General features: G+C 35.2%; 3 protein-coding genes across 3 annotated transcripts; 1 reads left to right on the top strand and 2 right to left on the bottom strand.

Moving 5' to 3' along the window:
- Positions 1-693: 693 nt before the first annotated feature.
- Positions 694-2,906, bottom strand: LOC129947153 (zinc finger protein 570-like). The gene is made up of 4 exons (XM_056057600.1): positions 2,450-2,906; positions 2,021-2,363; positions 1,492-1,779; positions 694-1,123 (listed from the first exon to the last, which is right to left on the bottom strand). The coding sequence occupies exons 1-4, from the start codon at positions 2,771-2,773 to the stop codon at positions 954-956; spliced, it is 1,125 nt and encodes a 374-aa protein (XP_055913575.1). The 5' UTR covers positions 2,774-2,906; the 3' UTR covers positions 694-953.
- A 691-nt stretch (positions 2,907-3,597) lies between these two features.
- Positions 3,598-5,356, bottom strand: LOC129945391 (dnaJ homolog subfamily C member 22). The gene is made up of 2 exons (XM_056055122.1): positions 5,053-5,356; positions 3,598-4,987 (listed from the first exon to the last, which is right to left on the bottom strand). The coding sequence occupies exon 2, from the start codon at positions 4,979-4,981 to the stop codon at positions 3,878-3,880; it is 1,104 nt and encodes a 367-aa protein (XP_055911097.1). The 5' UTR covers positions 4,982-4,987; positions 5,053-5,356; the 3' UTR covers positions 3,598-3,877.
- Positions 5,357-7,478: 2,122 nt separating this feature from the next.
- LOC129946176 (zinc finger protein 2-like) lies at positions 7,479-18,010 on the top strand. Its single transcript, XM_056056261.1, has 6 exons — positions 7,479-7,885; positions 7,955-8,216; positions 8,283-8,375; positions 16,779-16,994; positions 17,056-17,584; positions 17,721-18,010. The coding sequence occupies exons 1-6, from the start codon at positions 7,571-7,573 to the stop codon at positions 17,869-17,871; spliced, it is 1,566 nt and encodes a 521-aa protein (XP_055912236.1). The 5' UTR covers positions 7,479-7,570; the 3' UTR covers positions 17,872-18,010.
- The last annotated feature ends 3,517 nt before the right edge of the window (positions 18,011-21,527 follow it).

Raw genomic sequence — 21,527 nt, forward strand, 5'->3', positions numbered from 1 at the left:
TTTTTCTCAACATTTTTCAGAATTTTGAAAACAATATTTCTTTTAAGATAAAATAAGTTTGAAGCCTAGATTTCAAGTTTTTGAAAAGATATTTGAATCGATATTCAATTTTTACCAACTTTGAGTGAGGAGGTGATACATTTTTTTTCAGTTTTTTTGATTTATAAACAAAAACGCTAAATAGATTTTTTTCAAAAAATATACTTCTTTAATATCACGTTACAATATATTATATAAAAATTTAATTCAAGTCTCTAGCGTTTTTGGTTCGTAAGATATTTTTAGGGTTATCCAAAATTTTCACCTTTTCTCAAACTGCTATGCTATGGTAAAAAAAACCACCCACGCAATTTTCTTGAGAGCCCTTTCTGCATCTTTTTGCCTTATTACCTGTAGAACAAAATTTATTTGAAATTGATATCTGTTCTGGTTCTTGAGCTATGGACGACGAAAAAAACGTCTCGAACGTACGGATGTACGAACGTACGTACAGACATCTTTCTAAAAATCTTTTATTTCGACTCTAGACAAATCGGAATAACTTCCTATGAGAAGTTAAAAATATACAAATTGTTTTTATGAATTCGATATTAATAAAGAATACTGAAAACGATTTCACTGGATTTTCAATTCAGATTTAGATTACATTTCACGTGATTTAAGAATATAGTTGTTATAGTTTAAAATCTCCCTCAATATTAAACTAAAGTAAAATTGTTGAATTTTGATTAAATATGATATTTATAATCTGTATAATTTTAAGTCCCGTCACAATTTTACAAATATGCAATAAAAGTAAAAATCAACATTCAATTTTAGTTACTTTTAAATTCTCGGTCATCTACATTTTTATTTCGTCTCTTATCATAAATTTACTTTTTTTACTTAGAAATTAATTTAAACAAAATAATTTAAATAACTTTTTTGGTGCATGTCAGAGTTTGCTATCAAGCTTACAAATTTTTAGAAACACGAACCAAGCAAGGATGTACCCTTAAATGGTTATTTAGAGAAATTGCATTTTCAAATTTTCTGGCACATAATAAACACTTTATATTCATCCTAGAATTGTGACCTTTAAGGATATGAACCTTAAGTTTGTGCGCATCAGCAAAAGTCTGGGCTGTAAAAAAAAAGAAATCAATGAAGTTACTAGAAATAATAAGTTAAAACTAAAATGGGAACTCAACACGTTTTGTATGACGATCCCAAAACATAATACTGAGAGCTATTAGATTATATAGTTAAGTCAATTGTGTTTCAATTTAAGGCCAAAAATAAGTATAAAATGTCTTGGAGTTTTTCGAGGTTGGTTACTGCGTATTTATTATGTGAACTTTATTGGTTCATAAATCAAAAATCATTTTAACTGTACAGTAAAACAATTTTTAAAAAATGAGACTATAGTTTCACTCCAGGTAACCAACCAATGTAAAACAATATTTGACTTAAGAAAGAGAACTACGAATTCTACAAAGTTCGCTTACTTACAGCATTCCGAACATTTGTGTTTTCTTATTTCTCGATGATGGACTTGGCGAATGTGTCGACTTATTGTTTGTTTTGATATCATTCGAAAACAAATTTTACATTCTATCTTGGGTCTTTGGATGCAATGTTTTTCACGTTCATGAATCAAAAGATGGTCTCGCATGCGTATGACCATTTTACCGCATATCTCACATGGCTTTGTCCGTCTTTGATGCTCGTCAATAAGATGTCGATCGAGAAGTTTTTGATTTCTTAAAATCTCATGACAAAAAATACATTCAGCTGGACCTACAAAAAACAAAAAAAAAATATTTTCTTGTAATTTTCTAATACTCATAAATGCGATTGTTTGCTTTTTATCAAAAACACTAAAGCCTTATAGATGCCTCGAGTTTTTTGATAGGGTAGGGCGGGAAAAAATAGTACTTGGCACATATCCTCACGGCTATAGACTGATGTACTCGAACGGTTGAAATATCTAGACTTATTGCTTTGGATATCACATGCAAAAATAATATCCTTGAATTACCTATTTTTGATTTTTTTCTTTTCAATTTCGTTTCGATGACTTCAGTGAAATGACCATTTTTAAGTAAGTTTGATTCATTTTCACTAAGGTTTTTGCCCAAACCTGTACACAAATTATTATTCAAGCTATCGTTAGCTTTAAATTCAGTTTTCTTAAAAGGTTCCACCTTTAACTTAATTAATCGATGTTTTGTATTCTTTTCCTGTTCGTTTGTTTCCTTTAACAGATAATGTATTGTTTCTTCATTACTGCATTTTATTATCTCTTCGGTGTTGTTTTTAGTACATTTAAAATCTTCCACATGCAAACACGACTCGTTCTTCTTGTGTTCCAATTTATTAATCTATTTTGGAAATTTTAGTATTATGAACAGTATTTCTAAAAATAACACATTATTTTTAAAAGTTTCATAAACATTATAGTACATACTTTGTATGAATCTGAATTATTTGTATTGAAACTTTTCCCACTTAACGACGAGTTTTGTTTTGATGATTTCAAAATACGATCCGACATTTCTGCAATTTTAATGAATTTATAAAACGAACGAAGTTCATCGCCACATGGTAAACAAAAACACTGTGATTCTCCTTCTTGAGGTTCCACCTCGATGCGTGTGCACTCAAAGAAAAAATCCAAATATGTAATACTGGTGTCTTCTTCATTTTCGTTTTGAAGTGGCATATCGAAATCAACGTATTCTGGAGACGTTTGCATACAAACTCTACAGATAGGAATACTCTTAATGTCCATTGTTTTACTCTTATTTTAAAATTCTTTAAATGGAATATTAATGTTTACAAAAATCGAATTGTTTAACAAAACGGAAACTTTGGTGTTGTTGCTACGAGTGACAATTGAAATATGAAAAGGAATACAAATCTTATGGCGAGATTTGGGTATAATTTTGCACTACGTCATGGTCTGCTGGTATTCGTTTAGGAGAAGATAAACAACACGGGAAGAAAATATGAGTAAAAAATGTTGTTAGAGGTGTTTTAAATTTGTATGTTTCTTCGAATTAGATAGGTCTATACATACATATATCCAAACATATAGGTATATCCGTGTTAGCATTTATTTAATAATATTTTTAAGAACTTTCTTTTAACAATTATATAGTTTATACTTTCTCCTTCTTCCAAAGCATAAAATCGCTGCATTTCTATGTTAAATTTGAATGCGAATGGCTTTGATGGGTTAGTATCAATCTTATCTGCCATATTCCTAGAAGTTTTCTGAACTTGATTTTGAGCATGACTTATAAATAATCGGTTCTAAAATTCAAAGTGCAAATTACAGATAGTTTAAATTTTCCTTTTTTTGTAAAATAGTAGTTTTATTAAAAACTTCAAAGGAACATTTATTAAAGAGTGTTTAGAGGGCATAATCAAATAAACACAAAACTGGTTTAAATTAAGCTAAGGCTTATAGGGATTGGACAAACGGTTACTGAGCTAAAGTCATGGCTGTGTTCTGTAGTTTTAACTTACCTTCAGCACAATCTAACATGAAAATCTGAAAGATTTTGGTTTATAATTTTTTAATGAAACTAAAAAATAAAAACAGAATTTTATTTTTAATATTTGTTTGTTATTTATTAGAAAATTATTGTGTATGCTTACGATTTAGCATACCTTCGAGAATTTACTCTATTTTATTTTTTGTCATACAACCTAGTTTTTTTGTTTAAAATATGAATGTAAAAAAATATAAATAATTCGATTATTTGGACGGTTTTTTACTTTGACCTTCTTATCACTAGATTTTACAGTACATTGTTGATGATGGGAAAATTAATGTGATGTATTTTATTAAGTCTTTTCAAGCTTTCAGCTGTTAAAAAAAATGTTATCTTTATAAGATAATGTCTTCATTGAATTGTTTATTTTTTCTTCTGCGACTCGATTTGATCTTGCTAAGAACACTGTAAGCTTGTTGAATTTCAATGAACCGTGCATTTGCTGCTTTTTTATCCTTTTCATCTTTCACCTTATCTGGATGGTGTTCCTTGGAGAGTTTTCGATATGCAGCTGTGATTTCAGCTTGCGAAGCGGTGGCACTCACTCCGAGTATTTTATAAGAATTTCTCTCTCCGTCGACGTCCATACTTTCGAAAATTTCTTTCCAGGTCTCGTACCAACCATGATGTTGGGCGTACTGATAGGAATCGTATAGGGCTTGTGTAAGATCAGTCCACCATGCAGACGCCAGGAAATTTTGGATGGCTTCGTGTACAGGTATCTCACCGCCTTCCTCATCTTTAATAGTGCCATTAAAGTAGAGGAAGCTTCCCCAAAGAGCAAAATACAACAAAATAGCAGTTGAAAGTTTAAATGTCCTTTCAAGCTTGCCTCGTCGCTTTGGTGGAGTACGTTGCCATTGCTTGGAGAATGTATCAAACACAAAAGCTGTTGCCACCGAGGTAATAAGCAAAGTGTATGTTTCATCATAAATCAGATATCTGATGGGATATACCAATATCGCTGCAACCAAACTCTGCCAAAGGACTCCTTCCTCGCGACCGATATTGCCAACAGTCCAAACACCAACTGCAATCAGTATTGGTATGGCCCAATGTAAAAATGTCCAGTCAATGCCACCGAATATTTTTTCTGGAATTGCCATTTGAACCAGTTGCCCAAACAAATAGCCTAACAATACTTCTCCTACAAATCGGCGGGAAGAGTAGGGTGGTTTTTTATTGCTTTGCAACTTTGCAATAAATTTCTTCACAAACTCAGGGTCCTCATTGGCATCCCTTACATACTCTGGTATGAGGAATATTTCCGAAATCCATCCGATGCCAAAGTAGCCACCAAGTGTACACCACCAAATAAAGGCGTGTCGATCACGATGCAAGTACAAATGATGAAGACCAATGAAACCGCCAATTAACCACAATAGATACGCCACAACTAGGGACTTCTTTGAAGGATTTGTTATTCGTTCCTTGGACATTTTCAGCTATGAAATTGAATTTGGATGTAATAAATAAAAGAAATTTGCAATCTCCTCCAGTAACTACTCACCACTTTGACTTTGGCTCTTAGAAATCAGCAATTCTTTGGTCAATCTTCTAACTTAGACCAAAGTGAAATTTAAAATTTTATGAATAAAAACTAAATTATTGACCCTAATTAACACCTTTATTTACTCGAGTCACGTCCAAATTTGTAAGTAAGTTTTGTAAAATTCTTATTGAGGTCGTGTTATGTCTTTTGTGTGTCGAGTCAGCAATATTATTTTTGTTTAAGGAAATCAAAATCCATAAAATAGGTCACCGAAGAACGAAAAGGTAAAGGTGTTAAAATACGACAAGAACCAAACAAATATTTAAAGAATGACATTTGATTTCAACTATCATTAATTGTAGTCAACAAGTTTTGGGTGCGTTCTTTTTGTCTTGACACGGCTTAGGTTTTTCGAGTCGAAAAAAGCTGGTTTCAGTTAAAGTAGGTTTAATACAAATGTTAACGTCAGTTCTAGGAGTTTTTCATTTTAAGCTCACAACAGAGCACTAAGCAAAGCAGGTCGAGTACGCTTTGAGCAGAGTTAAATCATAGCCCTTTGATTTATTTTTGAAAAACACTGAAACAATGAACTGACAAAAGTTTGAAAATTGTCCACCTGCTACTTTTATAGCACACTAAACAAACGTGAAGTCAGAACACACAGCAAATCTAGCTGTGATTGAAAAAAGAAACACAACACGAGAGTTTTGGTATGTATGAGCTAAAAAACATACACACATCTCTTTTAGACAGCTCAGTTCTCTGCTCTTATGTTAAAAAGAAAAATGCCATACTACAGTCCAATACTGTATTCATTATCATGGAGCTTTTGCCGTAGTCGCCATGGTGACGTTGGAGATTTTAGATACAAAGGTTAAGTAAGGCTCAACTTTCCATTACCACAGCACGAATTTCGACTCGCGGTTTTTTTTATTCGATAGATATGTGCAAATAAACAATAACTATAGCAATTTTAGAGCGAGGAAAAATTTATTTCTATTTTTAATTAATTTTTAAAGTTCACTTTTTTCCATACAAAACACTCAAAAATGGTTGATTTTGACATTTCTTCCCTGTTTTTTGTTCAGTGTTGCCATACTTGTTTTTTTTTCTTGGTAAGTTCTTTTATTTTAGTGCTCAAATGGAAAAGTACTTTGCATATACCCAAACTCGCACCCACCCCAAATCCTATAGTGACCCCAAGCAGGGGGGTTGCAGGGGGGCAGCATGCCCCCCTTACATACCTAGCTGTTAGTACGCCGTGCTATCAATTAAAAAAAACTTGTTTTAGGCTCAAAAAATGCAATACAAAAAAAGTAGGGTTAAGTCCGAAAAAGAAAATATTTTTTTTTATGACTTAAAGTTGTTTCCTCGCCCTAATATTTAAAACATGTTCTATTGAGACTCCTACCTAACTGTACAAAAAAAATCAGAAGGAAATTCGTGCTGCGGTAATGGAAAGTCGCCCCTTAAGTAATAAAACTGCATAAATTAATGTTGCCGTAACCGCTAGGTGCCACTTCCGTATAGTCTTCCGATGACAGCATTATGGGTTTTATAAACAAAGATATCAGTTTAAAGTTCAGTTAAATATCTTTCGTAAGAGATATATTTGGTATCAAAATGAAGCAATGAGTTGTAATTCATTTTTGCTAAAATATGCTTTATTCAACTTGGGGCTTTTCTTTGGGGAATCCGGAAAAATGTTTGAATGGATATTTTAGTTTTGAATAATAAACAAAACAAAAAAACAAACTATAAATGTATACAAAGACGCAGTACCAGTGGCGTAATAGTGAATCAGGAGCTGCCCAATCAGGAGTTCTAAAATTGGAAGATGTTTTCCATTGGTAGTGCAAATGTGGTCTTAACAAAAACAGAAAAAGAAAAATAATATACTTCTGGATGCGAATTCAGAATCACACTGAAGAACTAAAGCAGCATTCACATGAGCGCGACCAACGAACGACGAATATATTACAAAATGTGAGTTTATATAAGTTTGAAGACATATTCCCACACAAATTCTTAAAAAAACGATAGCAATATAGTTTCTATTTGATTTATGATGCATACTTTTACTTTCATATATTAATAAATTTAAGAAAACAATTGAAGTTGATACGAACTGTCAAACTTTATTCGCGTTCTACAATATCCACACTCCCAACGAATAAAATAATCGCTTGTACTTAACCTAAAAAATCATTCTTGTTTTGGTTTCGGTGGTCAAAGTCAAACTTTATTCGCGACGAATTAAAGACTCTCATGTGAAAGAAATGTCAAAATCGACGAATATTCGTTCATTCGTTGGTCGTGCTCATGTGAATAATGCTTAACTCAACCGCACACCTTCGCATCGCATTGCCTTGTGTTTTAGGTTTAAAAATATGCAGTGCTTCTTTTTCTTCTTTTAACTTCACAGCATACAAGTGTCACCTCCTATTTTGACGTGTGACATTGACATTTTCAAAACAATTCTTAACTAAATCAACAAATAATATTAAATTATTTTGGAATTATTGTTATTGTAACTATGGATTCAACTATTATTTGTCGGGCATGTCTTAATGAAATTGCTCGTCAGTACATCTCCCTAGATACTCCTCTCAACGATACCACAGTTCTAGATGTTTTCAATTACTGTACTAATCTCAAAGCGAACTTAAACGATGATTTCCCAACGAGCATATGCATTCCCTGTGGCAGAGCTTTGCAAGCAGCATACGATTTTATTAAAACGGCCTTCGAAACAGACCAAATACTTCGCAATAGCATTGGAACTGGAGAACAACAGTCAGTGAAAGAGAGCGCTTCACAAGAAGAAAATATAATTCAAGAACTTAAGGAGGTTGGTAAATAAGAACGATCCTGAATTGTGATTATTCGTGCAGCTTTTGATAACATCATGAACTTTCAGATTGAATATGATATTGATAAAGAATATGCTGAAGAATATATCGAAAACATAGATGATACTGATATCAAGGAAGAAAATGAGCATTACCAATTCCTTACTCTATCACCTAAAGAAGAAATTGATGTTGAACTAATCGACGAAGGTGAACATTGCTATGTGGAATCAATAAACGAAGCAGAAGTTCCTGAAGAAAGTATCGAATCTCAAAAATATGAACTCACAGACGAGGCTGATAATTGTTGCAGTAGAAGCGAAAACTCTTGTAGATAACCTAACTTACAGCACAAATTGGGAATATAAATATAAAGATGTATATTTTTTTTTCTAGACGCCCATGAAGGATTTTTAGAAGATGCTGAAGATATCCAATATCAGAGTGACAATAAGGAAGGGACTATTGAAGGAAAAAAACAATCTAAAGGTAATTTTTTTGTATGCTTAAAAGTCGTCAATTGAGCAAAGTAACATTTTTAAATCCTTTTTAATTCCTTATGTACTTCCCGCTCAATTTATAAGTACTTTGAATTTCTTTTGTACTTTATTTTATTTTTATTCCATAAGAATTGACTTAATGAAAGCAAAAGTTTTTAAACGGGAAGTTTAAAAAAGGAATTGAAGTTACTTGGAAAATGTTAGTCTATTATAAATAAATCATATTTAAAAACAATTTTGCTAAACTAATTAAGTAAACAATTGTATTGATCTAGAAATCTAATGAAATCTACGTGTAGGCCAACGAACAATTATTATTTAAGGGGATCATGACGGTCTGTTTTGTAGGGTTTTTTTTGGCATACATTTAAAAATTTGATTGAAAATAGTTCATTCTATTCAGGAACATGTGTTGAGTGTACCCTACAATTTTCAAGTCATTCGGTAAAGCCGTTTTTTAGATATGATTTAAGAAAACTTGAAAAACCCAATTTTGAGATAAACGCGTTCCAAGTCCGTTTAAACTATGAAAATTTCAACATATCCTCAATCGACTAAGCCTTGTCGATAGAGTATTCCTTCCTCTTCCTCATGAAACTCTTTCAAAGCAGATTGTTGAGCTCTAAAGTCTATTCTGCCATCCCTTACTCACCGCTCAGATTGTGAGATTCGGTTTCTATTACATTTCTTAACATAAGTATCACGGAATAAGTTCAACCAAGCCAGGAAGGCCTGCAACGCCCATATTCGACGAACCAAATTTTTACATGGCCAACAATTACGTCAAAAAATACTGCAATGTCCCAAAGGCAGTAAAAATTTTTGGCCATTTGTAAAAAACATGAGGAATTCTTCCTCTTCCTCAGTTCCTACGCTCGTTGTGAATGACACTCCATTTGTTAGCTCTTTAGAGAAAGCAAATCTTGTTGTGGCTGCTCCTCAAATAGAAAAATGTGGTTAGAAAAACTAGTTATAAACCAAATATTCCATTCCTCGTCCTTCATTTGATACGTTGTTTTTGTGTAGGGTTATGCCGTCGTTTCGTCCATCGTTAGCTCGTCCCAGTGTTCAAGATCCATACCTGTGAAAAAAAATTTCTGCCACTTCCAGGTTAGAGTCATGTGTATTGTGTTTCCTTCTGTAGATTCCTTTTTTTGTTTTTGTTTGTTCCGCACTCGTGCTTGTTTTTATCCTTTTTTGTTAATTTAAATTAAAATAATCACCCGGAGGCACTTGCGCACAGAACAAAACTCAAAATAAAATAAACAAAGACTATGTGACGTCTGTCATAGCTGGTTGAAACGTTAGCGAGGGCCCAAACCCAAACTAGTTTAACTAAAGCTAACTGATAGAGGGAGTAACTGGCTCTATCGGAAGACACAACCGACGTCGGTAAGAAGAATCCGATGTATATAAAAAAGGCAGAAGCCGTTGAAACAACTGACGGTAATTAATTTACATAAGATGGAATTGAATATATGTATCGGATGAGGTGATGGATTAGGTATAGGATGAGGTGATGTACACTCGGTCCGTACAGTAGTGCCTCAGGTGACTGCAACTAACTGAAATAGAACTAGTGGGTGGCAATCAGTCCGGAGGCATCACAGAGCAAAGACAGCCGAGTAATTACGTATGGCAGTTTAAAGAAAAATAAATTAAAGAAGTCGTGTTGCAATGCAATAATTAAAATAACAAAAAAAAAGGAAATTTTATTCAAATTTGTATTTATTGAAAGTGAAGTGTAAACTGCGCGGGTGAGTTTGCTTGCTATTTGAAGCAAATAAGTGTTAAGTGTTTTTTGTATACAAAAAGGTGGAAGATCGAAGTCAGCTTACGACCGCGGGACATACCCGGCAAAACGATTTGAGGAGTTCCCTATCCGGAAAAAAAGGCCTGTGAAGTACCCGGGCTCTCAAGTAACGCTCTTTTATTTTACTTTTTTCGTGGAACGTCCATCCGCGCAGTGAGAAAAAAAAGAAGTTTAAAAAAAAAAGAAATTTAAAAAGAAGAGAAGTTAAAATAAACGAACAACCAAATAAAAAAGAGTTCTTAAGAGCCAGAGGATCCGGTCTGGACCTCGAGGCGAGGTGGGCAGCGCACAGGACGCCGCTCCATACAGACGTACATCCGTGACTTTGCTACGTAGTCATCAATACGAGGATTTATTGCCCTAAATCCCTTTTTTGTTTTGTTTTAAATTATTATTTCATTTCTTCCTACATATATATAATTTTATTAAATTTCATTTAATTACTATTATTTAATTTTTATATACATATATTTATTTATTTATTCATTTTTTTCCTTACCTTTTTGTTTTTTTTTCCTAGTTACATTCATTTATTTAAATATTTTTTTTTTAAATTTATGGAAATTTGCGTTAGTTTTTTTTTGTATTTCTAAGTTTTGTGATAGGGAAATTTCAGCGATTTTGGTTTTTTTGTTTATTTCGTTCAGGGAAGAAGTCGCCGACGTCGCCAGTGCGAAGAGGGGTTCCTCTTACGTCCCTCGCGACGGAATATTTTGCATCCCCCCTTTTTTATCCACCCGCAACGAGCTCTTTGTAGGTAGGGAATAAGGGTCCGATTAGGGTAACAAAAAAACGAATAGGAAACGCTTCATATAAGGGACGCTGGAGAAGCAAAGATTCGCCGCGTGGCTCCGGCGATCAAAGCTCCCATGGTTGTTTTTTTGTTGTTGTTTGGAACGAAGAAATTTCCCTAAGTGTTTTGGTCTTTATTGCTTTAATCTTTGTTGTACATTTTATTGACGTAATTAGGAAATTAAGTTAATAAAAAGTTAAGATTTTTTGTAAATACGATGCTATCAATCAATGTAAAAATGGAATAGGAAGTTATTTCCAGGGGGGTGCGGTATGGGTGACTTAATTTTAGGTTTGGCGGGAATGTAGTTCCACGGCAGGGAACTTTCCTGGGTCCGCTTTTGGGGAATCCGAAAACCAGGCCGAGTGGATTCCAGGAAGGGTGGGTAAAGGCCAGGCCGTGACGTCATCAGCGGCCGCCGAGAAAAGTGAATGAAGTGGTGGTAGTGCACAATTAATTAAAAATATTCGGCATGATTTATGTTTTTATAAAGAGGTGAGTCCCGGTTACGGTAGCAAGACCCCCCCAACATCCGACGAGCTCAGCTGTGCACTGCAAGCATGCCGAAGCTACCGTAATGGACATTCCTTCCTCCACCCAATCCCTATCCTAGTTCCCAATTTAAGATTTACCTTCTTCGACCGACCCGATCCTACCTATACCTTTCCCATTTACCTAACGACAACTAGCACCCAACCTCGTTATGAGATAACATCCAATGTCAGTAGAGGGTGTCCTACCTCAATGCAAAGGGCACCCTACTCCGATACCAATGTCTCCCGATTCCTTCCTTCTTCCTTTTCCTCTCTCTTCCTCTCCACCTCATTATAATCTCTTTGCTAGGCAGTTCGCCGCCAATTCAACTCTGCCAGTGAGTGTTATGACTCCGCCTGTACTTGAGCGAGTTAATGATTCTATGGGGCAAATCCCCTCTATTGTTCTGAAGATATGTTCTTCATCGCTGGCAAAACCACTGCGTAAGCTTTTTCATCTGTCCTACTCCTCAGGTCTCGTTCCGAGCGGATGGAAAACCGCATTTGTCCAGCCTATTCCCATAAAAGGCGAATCTTCCTCACCGTCTAATTATCGACCGATTGCACTTACGTCCCTTCTTTCCAAGGTCATGGAAACGCTGATTAATTATCAGCTCAACAAATATCTTGAAGAACGGAAGCTTCTTAATGACCGACAGTATGGCTTTCGTAGCAATAGGTCCACTGGTGATCTCATGGTTCATCTCACCGAACAGTGGAACAAATCTTTACATAGTTTTGGAGAAAGTAAGATTATTGCACTAGATATTTCAAAAGCATTTGATAGGGTTTGGCATCAGGCTCTCTTATCGAAAATGCGTGCTTTCGGTTTGCATGAATCCCTCCTTCATTGGATTAGTGATTACCTTTCGAATCGTTCAATACAAGTTGTATTGGATGGATTCAAGTCTGAAAACCACAAAATAAATGCTGGTGTGCCTCAGGGCTCTGTTTTATCTCCAACACTCTTTCTCATTTTTATTAATGATCTGCTGTCTGCAACATCTAATTCAATACATTGTTTCGCTGACGATAGTACTCTTAACTTTTCATATTCGTTTTCAGATTCACACCCCTCTTCTTCGGATGTGGAACTGCAACGACAAAATATGATAAGCTCATTAAATTCCGACCTAAACAGCATTGTACAATGGGGAATAAGAAACCGCGTGGAATTTAATGCTTCGAAAACGCAATGCTGTCTTGTATCGTTAAAGCGAGATATACCCCCCCTGCCATTATCCATAAATGGCACTTGCATCGAGGAAACTGAACATCTGGATATTCTTGGTATGTGTATCACCAACCACCTTTTGTGGAATGATCACATACGCGATGTCGCCAAAAATGCCGCAAGATGTTTGGGTTTTCTAAGGCGATGCAAGAAGTTTTTCTCCCCCTCTGATCTGGCTGTTATTTACAAGACTTATACACGTCCAAAGCTTGAGTATAACTCCCATATCTGGGCTGGTGCTCATGCAACTTACTTAAGCCTCTTGGACAGTATTCAACGTAGAGCATTTAGACTGATTGGTGATATTACCATCATAAGATCATTTACGTCACTTGAACATCGTCGAAATGTTTCTTGTCTCACCCTCTTTTACCGTTATTTTAATGGTTTAAGCTCTAGAGAAATAGCCAGCTGCATTCCTCCCCTTAAACAGTTCAACCGTAATACTCGCGCTTCTAGGAATGCTCATCAATATACCCTCGAGCCCAACTTCAGTCGTACTGTCAAGTACGGAGATTCGTTCTTTAGCCGTACTATGTGAATGTGGAATGCCTTGCCACACTCTGTCTTTCCCAGCTATTGCAATATTCAGGAATTCAAAACCAATGTGCACCGACATCTCCTTTCAACCCCTCTCTCCCTTTCCTAGTGCTCACACTGTGTCTACATAATAAGGGTAATATATCCCTTTGAGTGTGTGCTTATTATAAAAAAAAAAATAAAAAAAAACGTAACCGACCATACTTTTAAAACACCTTATAACCCTTCATAAAAGTTAATAACTTATGCAAGAAATTGTAAATGTTTTGGGGTAGAAATGAAGATGCTTAGGAGAAAAAGTCTAAATAAAAGCATTCAAAGATTCGTTATTGATTTGTCTCTTTGTTACTAAACAATGAATTAATAATTCGTCTTTCGATAAATCTTCGAAAACAGTTTTGATGGCTACTTGTACTTCTGGTATTCGATATGGTTTATCGTAGTGAAATTGGTCGAACTGCGTTCTAGCTTCTGCCTGATGTTATTTACTTCGACTTTTTGACCAAATTGATTTGTAGGGTTTTTATCTGAAACACATTTGTAATAAAACGTTGCCCAAACTTCCTTTTTCATATCTTCAATCAAATCTGGATGGATTATTAGTAAGCTCACCTGGCCATTTCTTCTAACTGCTGTATCTTTAAAACGACTTTGAGTTTTAAAAATCACTTTACTACCGTAGACATGTTAAGAAAGCAATTTATAAAAAAAGTCAGTTTTTTTAAGTCTATCACATAAGATGACCCTCTAAGGTACATATGGTTAGGTTAGGTTAACGTGGCTGCGGATTAGAATCCACACACTTAGGCCAAAAGAAAGGCCCATTGTTATACCACATGAATCTAGAGAATTACTTCTTACTAGTCGAACCATTTTGAACTTTTTATAAAGCGAAAAAGATATTTGATATCCTTTTTAGCTAGTTCACTGGGATTATCAAAAGAATAAACCCCAAGATGAAGTTTGTTTCTAAATGAAAGAGCAGGGCAAGTGCAGAGGAGGGGAGAGATTGTTTCCTCTTCTTCTGCCTCCATACAGCTCCTACAGAAGTCATTTGAGGCTACACCAAGTCGTATTGCGTGTCTGCCTATAAGACAGTGTCTCGTAAGGACATCTATTAGGGAGTTAATATGAAGTCTGCTTTGAGATAACAAGTCTTTAGAGCGCTTTAAGTCCAGTGAAGGCCATATGAGTTTTGTGGCTGCGCACGTTGGCAAATTGTGCCACCTAGAGTTTGCTATCGCGAAAGCTGTTTCTGTTAGCAGAGGTTTACATGCAGCTATCGGTATACCTATCTCCTCCTTTTCAGGTGAAATAGGCATGACGGTTCCATTTTTAGCGAGTTTATAGGCTTTACAATTTCCCGTGATGTCTCTGTGGCTAAATTGCTGCGCCATCTCCATAAGTGACGATCGACAATCGAGGACCGTTTGAGATTTGGTTGAGACACCGTCAAGAGATTTAATAGCAGCCTGACTGTCAGAGGAGATGCGGATATCAGAAGTTGATATCACGTTTTCTCTTAGCCAGGAGAGAACCTCTTTGATCGCTAAAATAAGACGCTACAATGATTAGGGAGGCGGAATGACACCACCATACTGCAAAACCGTACATAAGTATTGGTCGGATGACCGATGTGTATAACCAGTAGGTTATGCGAGTTTGAAAACCCTATTTGCTTCCTATGGCTTTCTTGCAAAGGAAAATAGCTGCTGTAGCTTTTTTAACTCTTTCCTGTATATTAGATTTCCAACTTAAAATTTTGTCTAATATCAGACCAAGATATTTGGCTTCATTGGTAAAAATTAGTGGTACACCTTTTATTGAAGGAGGTACAATTACTGGGATCTTGTATTTCCGTGTGAAGGAAGTCTCTCAGTGTATTAGGATGCTCCCCTGTGACGGCGATAGCAACATCATCGACGTATGCAACCTCTCTAAAGCCTTCCTTCTCAAGGGATATTAGTAGTTCATTTACCACTATGTTCCACAGGAGAGGGGACAGAACACCACCTTGCGGAGTGCCTCTACTGACAGACCTTTTCGTGCAAAAAACCCCCAACTTAGAGTTGATGATCCTTCTTTTTAGCATTAGATTAATCAACTCACAGATTGAGTATTCGACGTTTAGGGTCTTCATAGCAGAAGTGATAGCGGAAGTGTCAACGTTGTTGAAAGCGCCCTCAATAACCAGGAAGGCCACAATAGTATATTCCTTTTGCTCTAGGGAGTATTCGATAGTTCTTACCAGAGTGTGCAAGGCTGTTTCTACCGATTTCCCTTTGCAGTAAGCATGCTGAGACATTGATAGTCTCTTCTCAATGTTGTTACGAGTACGTATATGGATATCGATCAATCGTTCCAGAGTTTTGAGAATAAAATATGATAGGATAATAGGTCTTAGGTCTTTAGGGTTGACATGCGAGCATTTGCCCGCCTTGGAAATGAAAACTACCTTTACATCTCTCCATCGCTCAGGTACATAGACCAGATTTATACAACTTTTGAAGATCATCTCAATGATGGGCAAGTTATATCAATGGTAAGTTGAGCTCAGGTGGTACGATTTGATCTGGACCTAGAGTTTTATAAGGTTTGAAACTATTTATAGCCCATGTCAATTTTTCTTTTGTAACCAGACCTTGAGGAAAAGTTAAGTTAATACCCGACCCAGGACAGTTTGTTGTATTAACGGATTTGGAACTATCCGGGAAGTGGGTGTCTAGTAGGAGGTTTAGCGTTTCTTCGCAAGAGTTAGTCCATGTACCATCTGAGTTTTTAAGACAACTAGGCATGGTTAGATTTGTCGAGAGAATCTTCCTTATCCTTGATGCCTCCGAGGACTGTTCTATTAAGTTACAGAAGGTTCTCCATGAGGATCTTTTGCCTATTCTCCATTCTAGTTTATACTTTTTTAGGGATTCTTTATAGGAGTCTCAATCTTGGGGATGTCTAGTCTTTTTTGCTCGATTGAAAAGCCTTCTACAATCTTTCCAGAGTGTTTCTAGTTCAGCAGCCCACCAATATGGTTTCTTCTTTCCCCGCACTGTAGTGAGGGGGCAGGCAGTTCCCACATGGCTTTATTGAGGGCTGCTGTAAGCTTATCGACCTTTTGATCGAGTTCAAGAGCGCACAAGGGCGGATCAGAAAGTTCTGGTTAAATCAGATTTTTTAGAGTCGCCCTATATTTGTGGCTAATCTGTTTTTCTATAATTCCGGAATTGGATCGGTTTTAGGGTCCCTTCAATAAGTGTGAATTGGATGTATCTATGATCGGAGAACGAGTTCTCCTTTGATAATCTCCAAATCAATATTTTATTTGAGAGATTTAACGAGACAAGAGTCAAATCTAAAACTTCTTGTCGATTTTTAGTGACGGAAGTTGGTTCACTACCTACATTACTTACTACCAGATTACTTGTTTGAATAAAATAAAAAAAAATGGGCCTAGCACTTATAATCTTTTTAATTTTTTAAAGCTAATCGCCTTTATAAGTGTGATTCATGTGAAAAACAATTCAAAAACATGTTGAGCCGAAATAAACATGAATTCTTCGAGCACAGAGAAGACGATGATTCCCAACACCGAAAGTGCAAACTTTGTGACTTCAAAACATCAAGCTTAAGTTCCTGGCAGACGCATAGATATCGTCATGAAAATCCCACTCAAAAGAAATACCTTTGTTCATTTTGTCGTAAGTTGTTTTTTTTATTTAATTATATTCATTTAATAATTACAAACAAAAAAAAACCTAGCAAAAAAGTTCGCCAATCCGAAGTCATTACTAATGCACGAAGATTATCGACATGGCAACAAAGAACGTGCGGCAAAATGCGAGAAATGCGGAAAAAAATTCATGAATAAACAAAAGCTCGATTATCACATATTGAGTGCACATTCAAATGGTCGCAACTATCAGTGTCCTGAGTGTCCGAAAACATTTAAAAATAGCTTCCAACTCCGAGCACATAAGAAACTCCACACTGAACGAACCATTGAGTGTCCCGAGTGTGAAAAGAAATTTCTTCGAAATGTTGACTTGAAAGTTCATATGAGAATACATACTGGTGAACTGCCGTATCAATGTCATCTCTGTGACAAACGTTATAGAATAAAGGTAAGACTAACCTATCATATGCAAAAACATCTAGGAACCAAGCACGTGTGTGAGATATGTTCGTGTGAATTTAATAGTAAACCTAGATTACGGCTGCATATGTTTGAGCACATTGGAATGCCGTTTGTATGTGACCATTGTGAGATGGGATTTAAAACGAGATTAGGGTGAGTATTGTATTTGTGTAATTTTGTATTCTCAAGAATTTGTCCAAATTATATTTGAGTATCGAATTCTTCTTAAACCGTTACATACTCAATTACTCTTTGGTAGTACATATTTTTAATTTTGTTTATATTCTAGGTTAAGTCGTCACACGAAAGCTGTTCACAATATCATAATGACCGATGATGAATTACTACAGAATAGGCTTAAAAACGAAAGAAATATTAAAAGAGGGATTGTCAGCGATTTGGCTTTACTTGATCATTCCAATGCTGAGTTAGAGGTTTAATACTAAGAAATGATTTTATTACTCTAGTTACCTTATTGTATATAAAGAAAAGTAAATATAAAAGTTTAAAAGAAATATTAACAAAATAAAACTTTTGTCGCTCCCTCCTTACATAAATAAAGAGTTCTTGACAACTGGTATATCTTTGGCGTTTGACTGGTATGGCAAGCGTTTAATGGAGTTGGTGGAGGATTTCGGTTTAATGGTTGTAAATGGAATTTCTTAAAGAGATAGCAGAGGTGAATTAACTTTTATTTTTGGTCAGAGGATTTTGAGGTACAAACCGCAAGCTATTCAGGGGTGGAATCGGCTAAGGTGATTGTTGATTATCAATTTTTTGATAGTCAAATTGACTATCATTTTCATTCCGTCTGCGTAAGATGATTCAACTCAATTCAATTCGATTGAACAATTTCAGATTCAAATTGTGAAAATTCGTTGTTGCCTTGGTGAAATTTTAAATTGATTCTTATAAAATATATAAATAAAAGTTTCAAATTGGCTGATTTTAAATAAAATTCTTACTTTTCTTGCTTTTTTCGAATGTCGTAAGCTTTGTCGGTGACAGGAATGTGTTTTTTAAAATAAACAAAGTGAACTAAGAAAATTTTCCAGTCGTTTGTGTAAGCGTCTGGTAGCTCTATTCGGAATAAACAAATTTGTTTGAAAACGACTATCACATTTTTTTGTGAAAGCTTTTTAGGTATCAATTTGACTATCACCTTATGTAGATCAAATTCGATCATTTTGATTGTCATTTATCAACAATCACCTTAGCCGATTCCACCTGTCCTGTGAGCAGTCGGCTTGCGAAATAATAGAAGTTAAGTTCAGTCATGCCATCCTTTGCAATGCTTACAATTTTTAGGAAAACAAAGTCTAATTTCTTTAAATCGCTCTACCTACATATATGCAAATAAAACGTATAAGCGCGTATGCAAAAATAAACAAATAACTTTTATGGCTGGTTTAACAGTAAGTTTATCAAAATGTAAAGGCGTTAAAAATGTTTCAGCAAATACAATAAATCTAGAGTTACTAGCAAACCATTTCAAGGAACTTCTTAACGCGTCAACAAACTCACAACTATTTCAATATGCTTTACCCTCAATCACTATTTCAGACCTAGACGACCCTATTACAATAAATGAATTGCAAGCAACCCTTAAAATAATGAAAAACAACAAGGCAGCCGGGCTAGATGGAATTCCAGCTTAATTTTATAAAAACACTTCCCCGTCTTTCCTAAATCTTCTTGATTGTTTTAATAAGATTCTTGAAAAAGAAGCAATACCTCAGTCATTTTTAATGTCACAAATTTGTCCAGTTTTTAAAAAAAGGAGATCCAAGCTCACCAGCAAACTATAGGGGCATTTCGATTCTTCGTTGTTTGAGAAAAATATTTACCCAAATTCTATACTGCAGGCTTATGAGGTGGGTAGAAGAAGACAAATTGCTAAGCACTTTCCAAGCTGGTTTTCGCTCTGGTCTCTCAACTGAGAATCAAATCTTCGCACTCTCCAATAAAGCAAAACGTTTCATCGATAACAAACAAAAACTTTATGTCTTTTTCATTGATTTTAGGGCAGCATTTGATACTATCAACCGGAATTCACTAATTTATAAATTATCAAATTTAGGTATATCGACGAAATTTTTAAGACTCTATAAACTTCTCCTCACCAATACTTGCGCTACTGTGTCAAATGGGAGTTCCATATCCAGCTTCTTTAACACTGATTGCGGTTTGCCCCAAGGTTGCCCCTTAAGCCCGATTATGTTTGCCCTTTTCATTGACGATGTCTCCCGTGATTTTCCTGGGGGTGTTGGGTTTCGAAATCTACTTATTAAGGTACTACTTTATGCGGACGGCCTTGTTGTTTTGTCGGACAACCCCGCCACATTCCAGTTAAAAATTAATAGACTTAAAAACTTTTGCAATAAATGGGACCTAAATATAAACACCTCAAAATCAAAAATTATGATTTTTGAAAGCACCCGTCGAAGAAGAAACCTGCTAGAAGCACCCATATTGGATCGTGAACTTATAGAGGTGGTTAACCAATTTAAATATTTAGGTGTTCTATTTTGTAGCAATCTAGATTTCCGGCCCCATGTTAAGGAAAAATGCTTATCGGCAAAAAACTGCAATAAACCTTATATGGAACGAAATCTTCTGCAATAAGTACATAGGCATCTCAGCTAAATTTTGAGTTTTTGAAGCTACTATAAACTCATGCTTATGCTATGCCAGTACCAAGATCTCGATGAATTTGAGATAGTTCAACACTTCTATTTTAAACGAATATTTAAACTTCCAAACTATACACCAACTTACGCTTTACATGTGGAATCAGGGATCCCTCCGATTGTTTTTAAAAATCTTAAATTTAATGCCGATTACATAGTAAAAGTAATGCAAAGGTCAAATGAAAATCTTCATAAGAAAATCATGGATTTCGCATTCCGAAGGAATTTATCGCCGTTTAAAGAATGGTATGAAATAGCAAATGCGCACGGATTTAATCTAAACCTCAGTACAACAACTCTTGCTAATTGGAAAGGTAGGTTTTATGAATGTATTGCATTGGTTGATGATTCATTGTATCTCAAGTTCTTGAATAGGGCTCGAACCTCTCCAAGCAGATTGATCCATAAGCAACTCAATCACACTTTGTTTGTAAGCAATTATTTGAATAGTAATCTTTCTGCTAATGAAATAGGTACTTTGTTTAATGCAAGAACTGAGATGCTAAATCTGATCTTAGAAATAGTTTTGTAGAGTAAATTTAAATTTTTAAATATATGGATATTTATGTATCATTATCTAAGATGTAAAGAGGAAATATATATTATAAACTTGGATATTATGCTTATTTAAATTTAATCCATTTATTCAATTGTCTACAATAATCTATTTATAAACTTAATAAAATCTTAAAGGTTCTTTTTTGTACTCGATAAATGTCAATTTTCAGGCAGACGGCAAATATATTTTTTGCCATGCTAATGTTCTTATATAATTTTTCAAATGTATTTCGAGTTTTGGTTAAATAAAGAATTTGTAATAATAATAATAAAGAGTTTTTGATAACTGGTATATCTTTGGTTCGGTGGAAATATTTTAGTTACAAATAATGGTATGAAGTTTTTGTAAGTTGTTTTATCAATCTCTTACAACGGGCCTATAATAAGGCTGAATGTTTATTTAAGTAAGTTTTTAATTCACTTATGTGCAGTCTCAATAGGCACATTAACTTTACCTAAGTGCATTTTACAGCAGCAATGTATATGACCTTCAATTCTATACTGAATTTTAAGGGAGAGTTTTTTGATCTATGGTTAGGTTAGGATATAGTGGCTGTCCAAGATGGAAACGGACACACTTAGGCCAGTTTAATGGCTCATTGTGATACCACATGAATCTTGAGGCTTCATCCTAAGCTCAATGGAACCAGCTTGAGTCCCTTACGAAACGTGAGAGGCTGATTATACCGATATGATTTAGATCGTTAAAGAAGTATTCTCCTAGGTAGTAATTGCGTTTTCGAGCTAGAGCAGGCCATGTGCAGAGAAGATGAAGAACCGTTTCTTCCTCTTCCTCGTCCATACAGCTTCTGCAAAAGTCATTTGAGAATACGCCTAGTCTCGTGGCG

The sequence above is a fragment of the Eupeodes corollae genome, chromosome 2, assembly GCF_945859685.1.
Source record: "Eupeodes corollae chromosome 2, idEupCoro1.1, whole genome shotgun sequence".
In the NCBI taxonomy this organism is placed as follows: domain Eukaryota; kingdom Metazoa; phylum Arthropoda; class Insecta; order Diptera; family Syrphidae; genus Eupeodes; species Eupeodes corollae.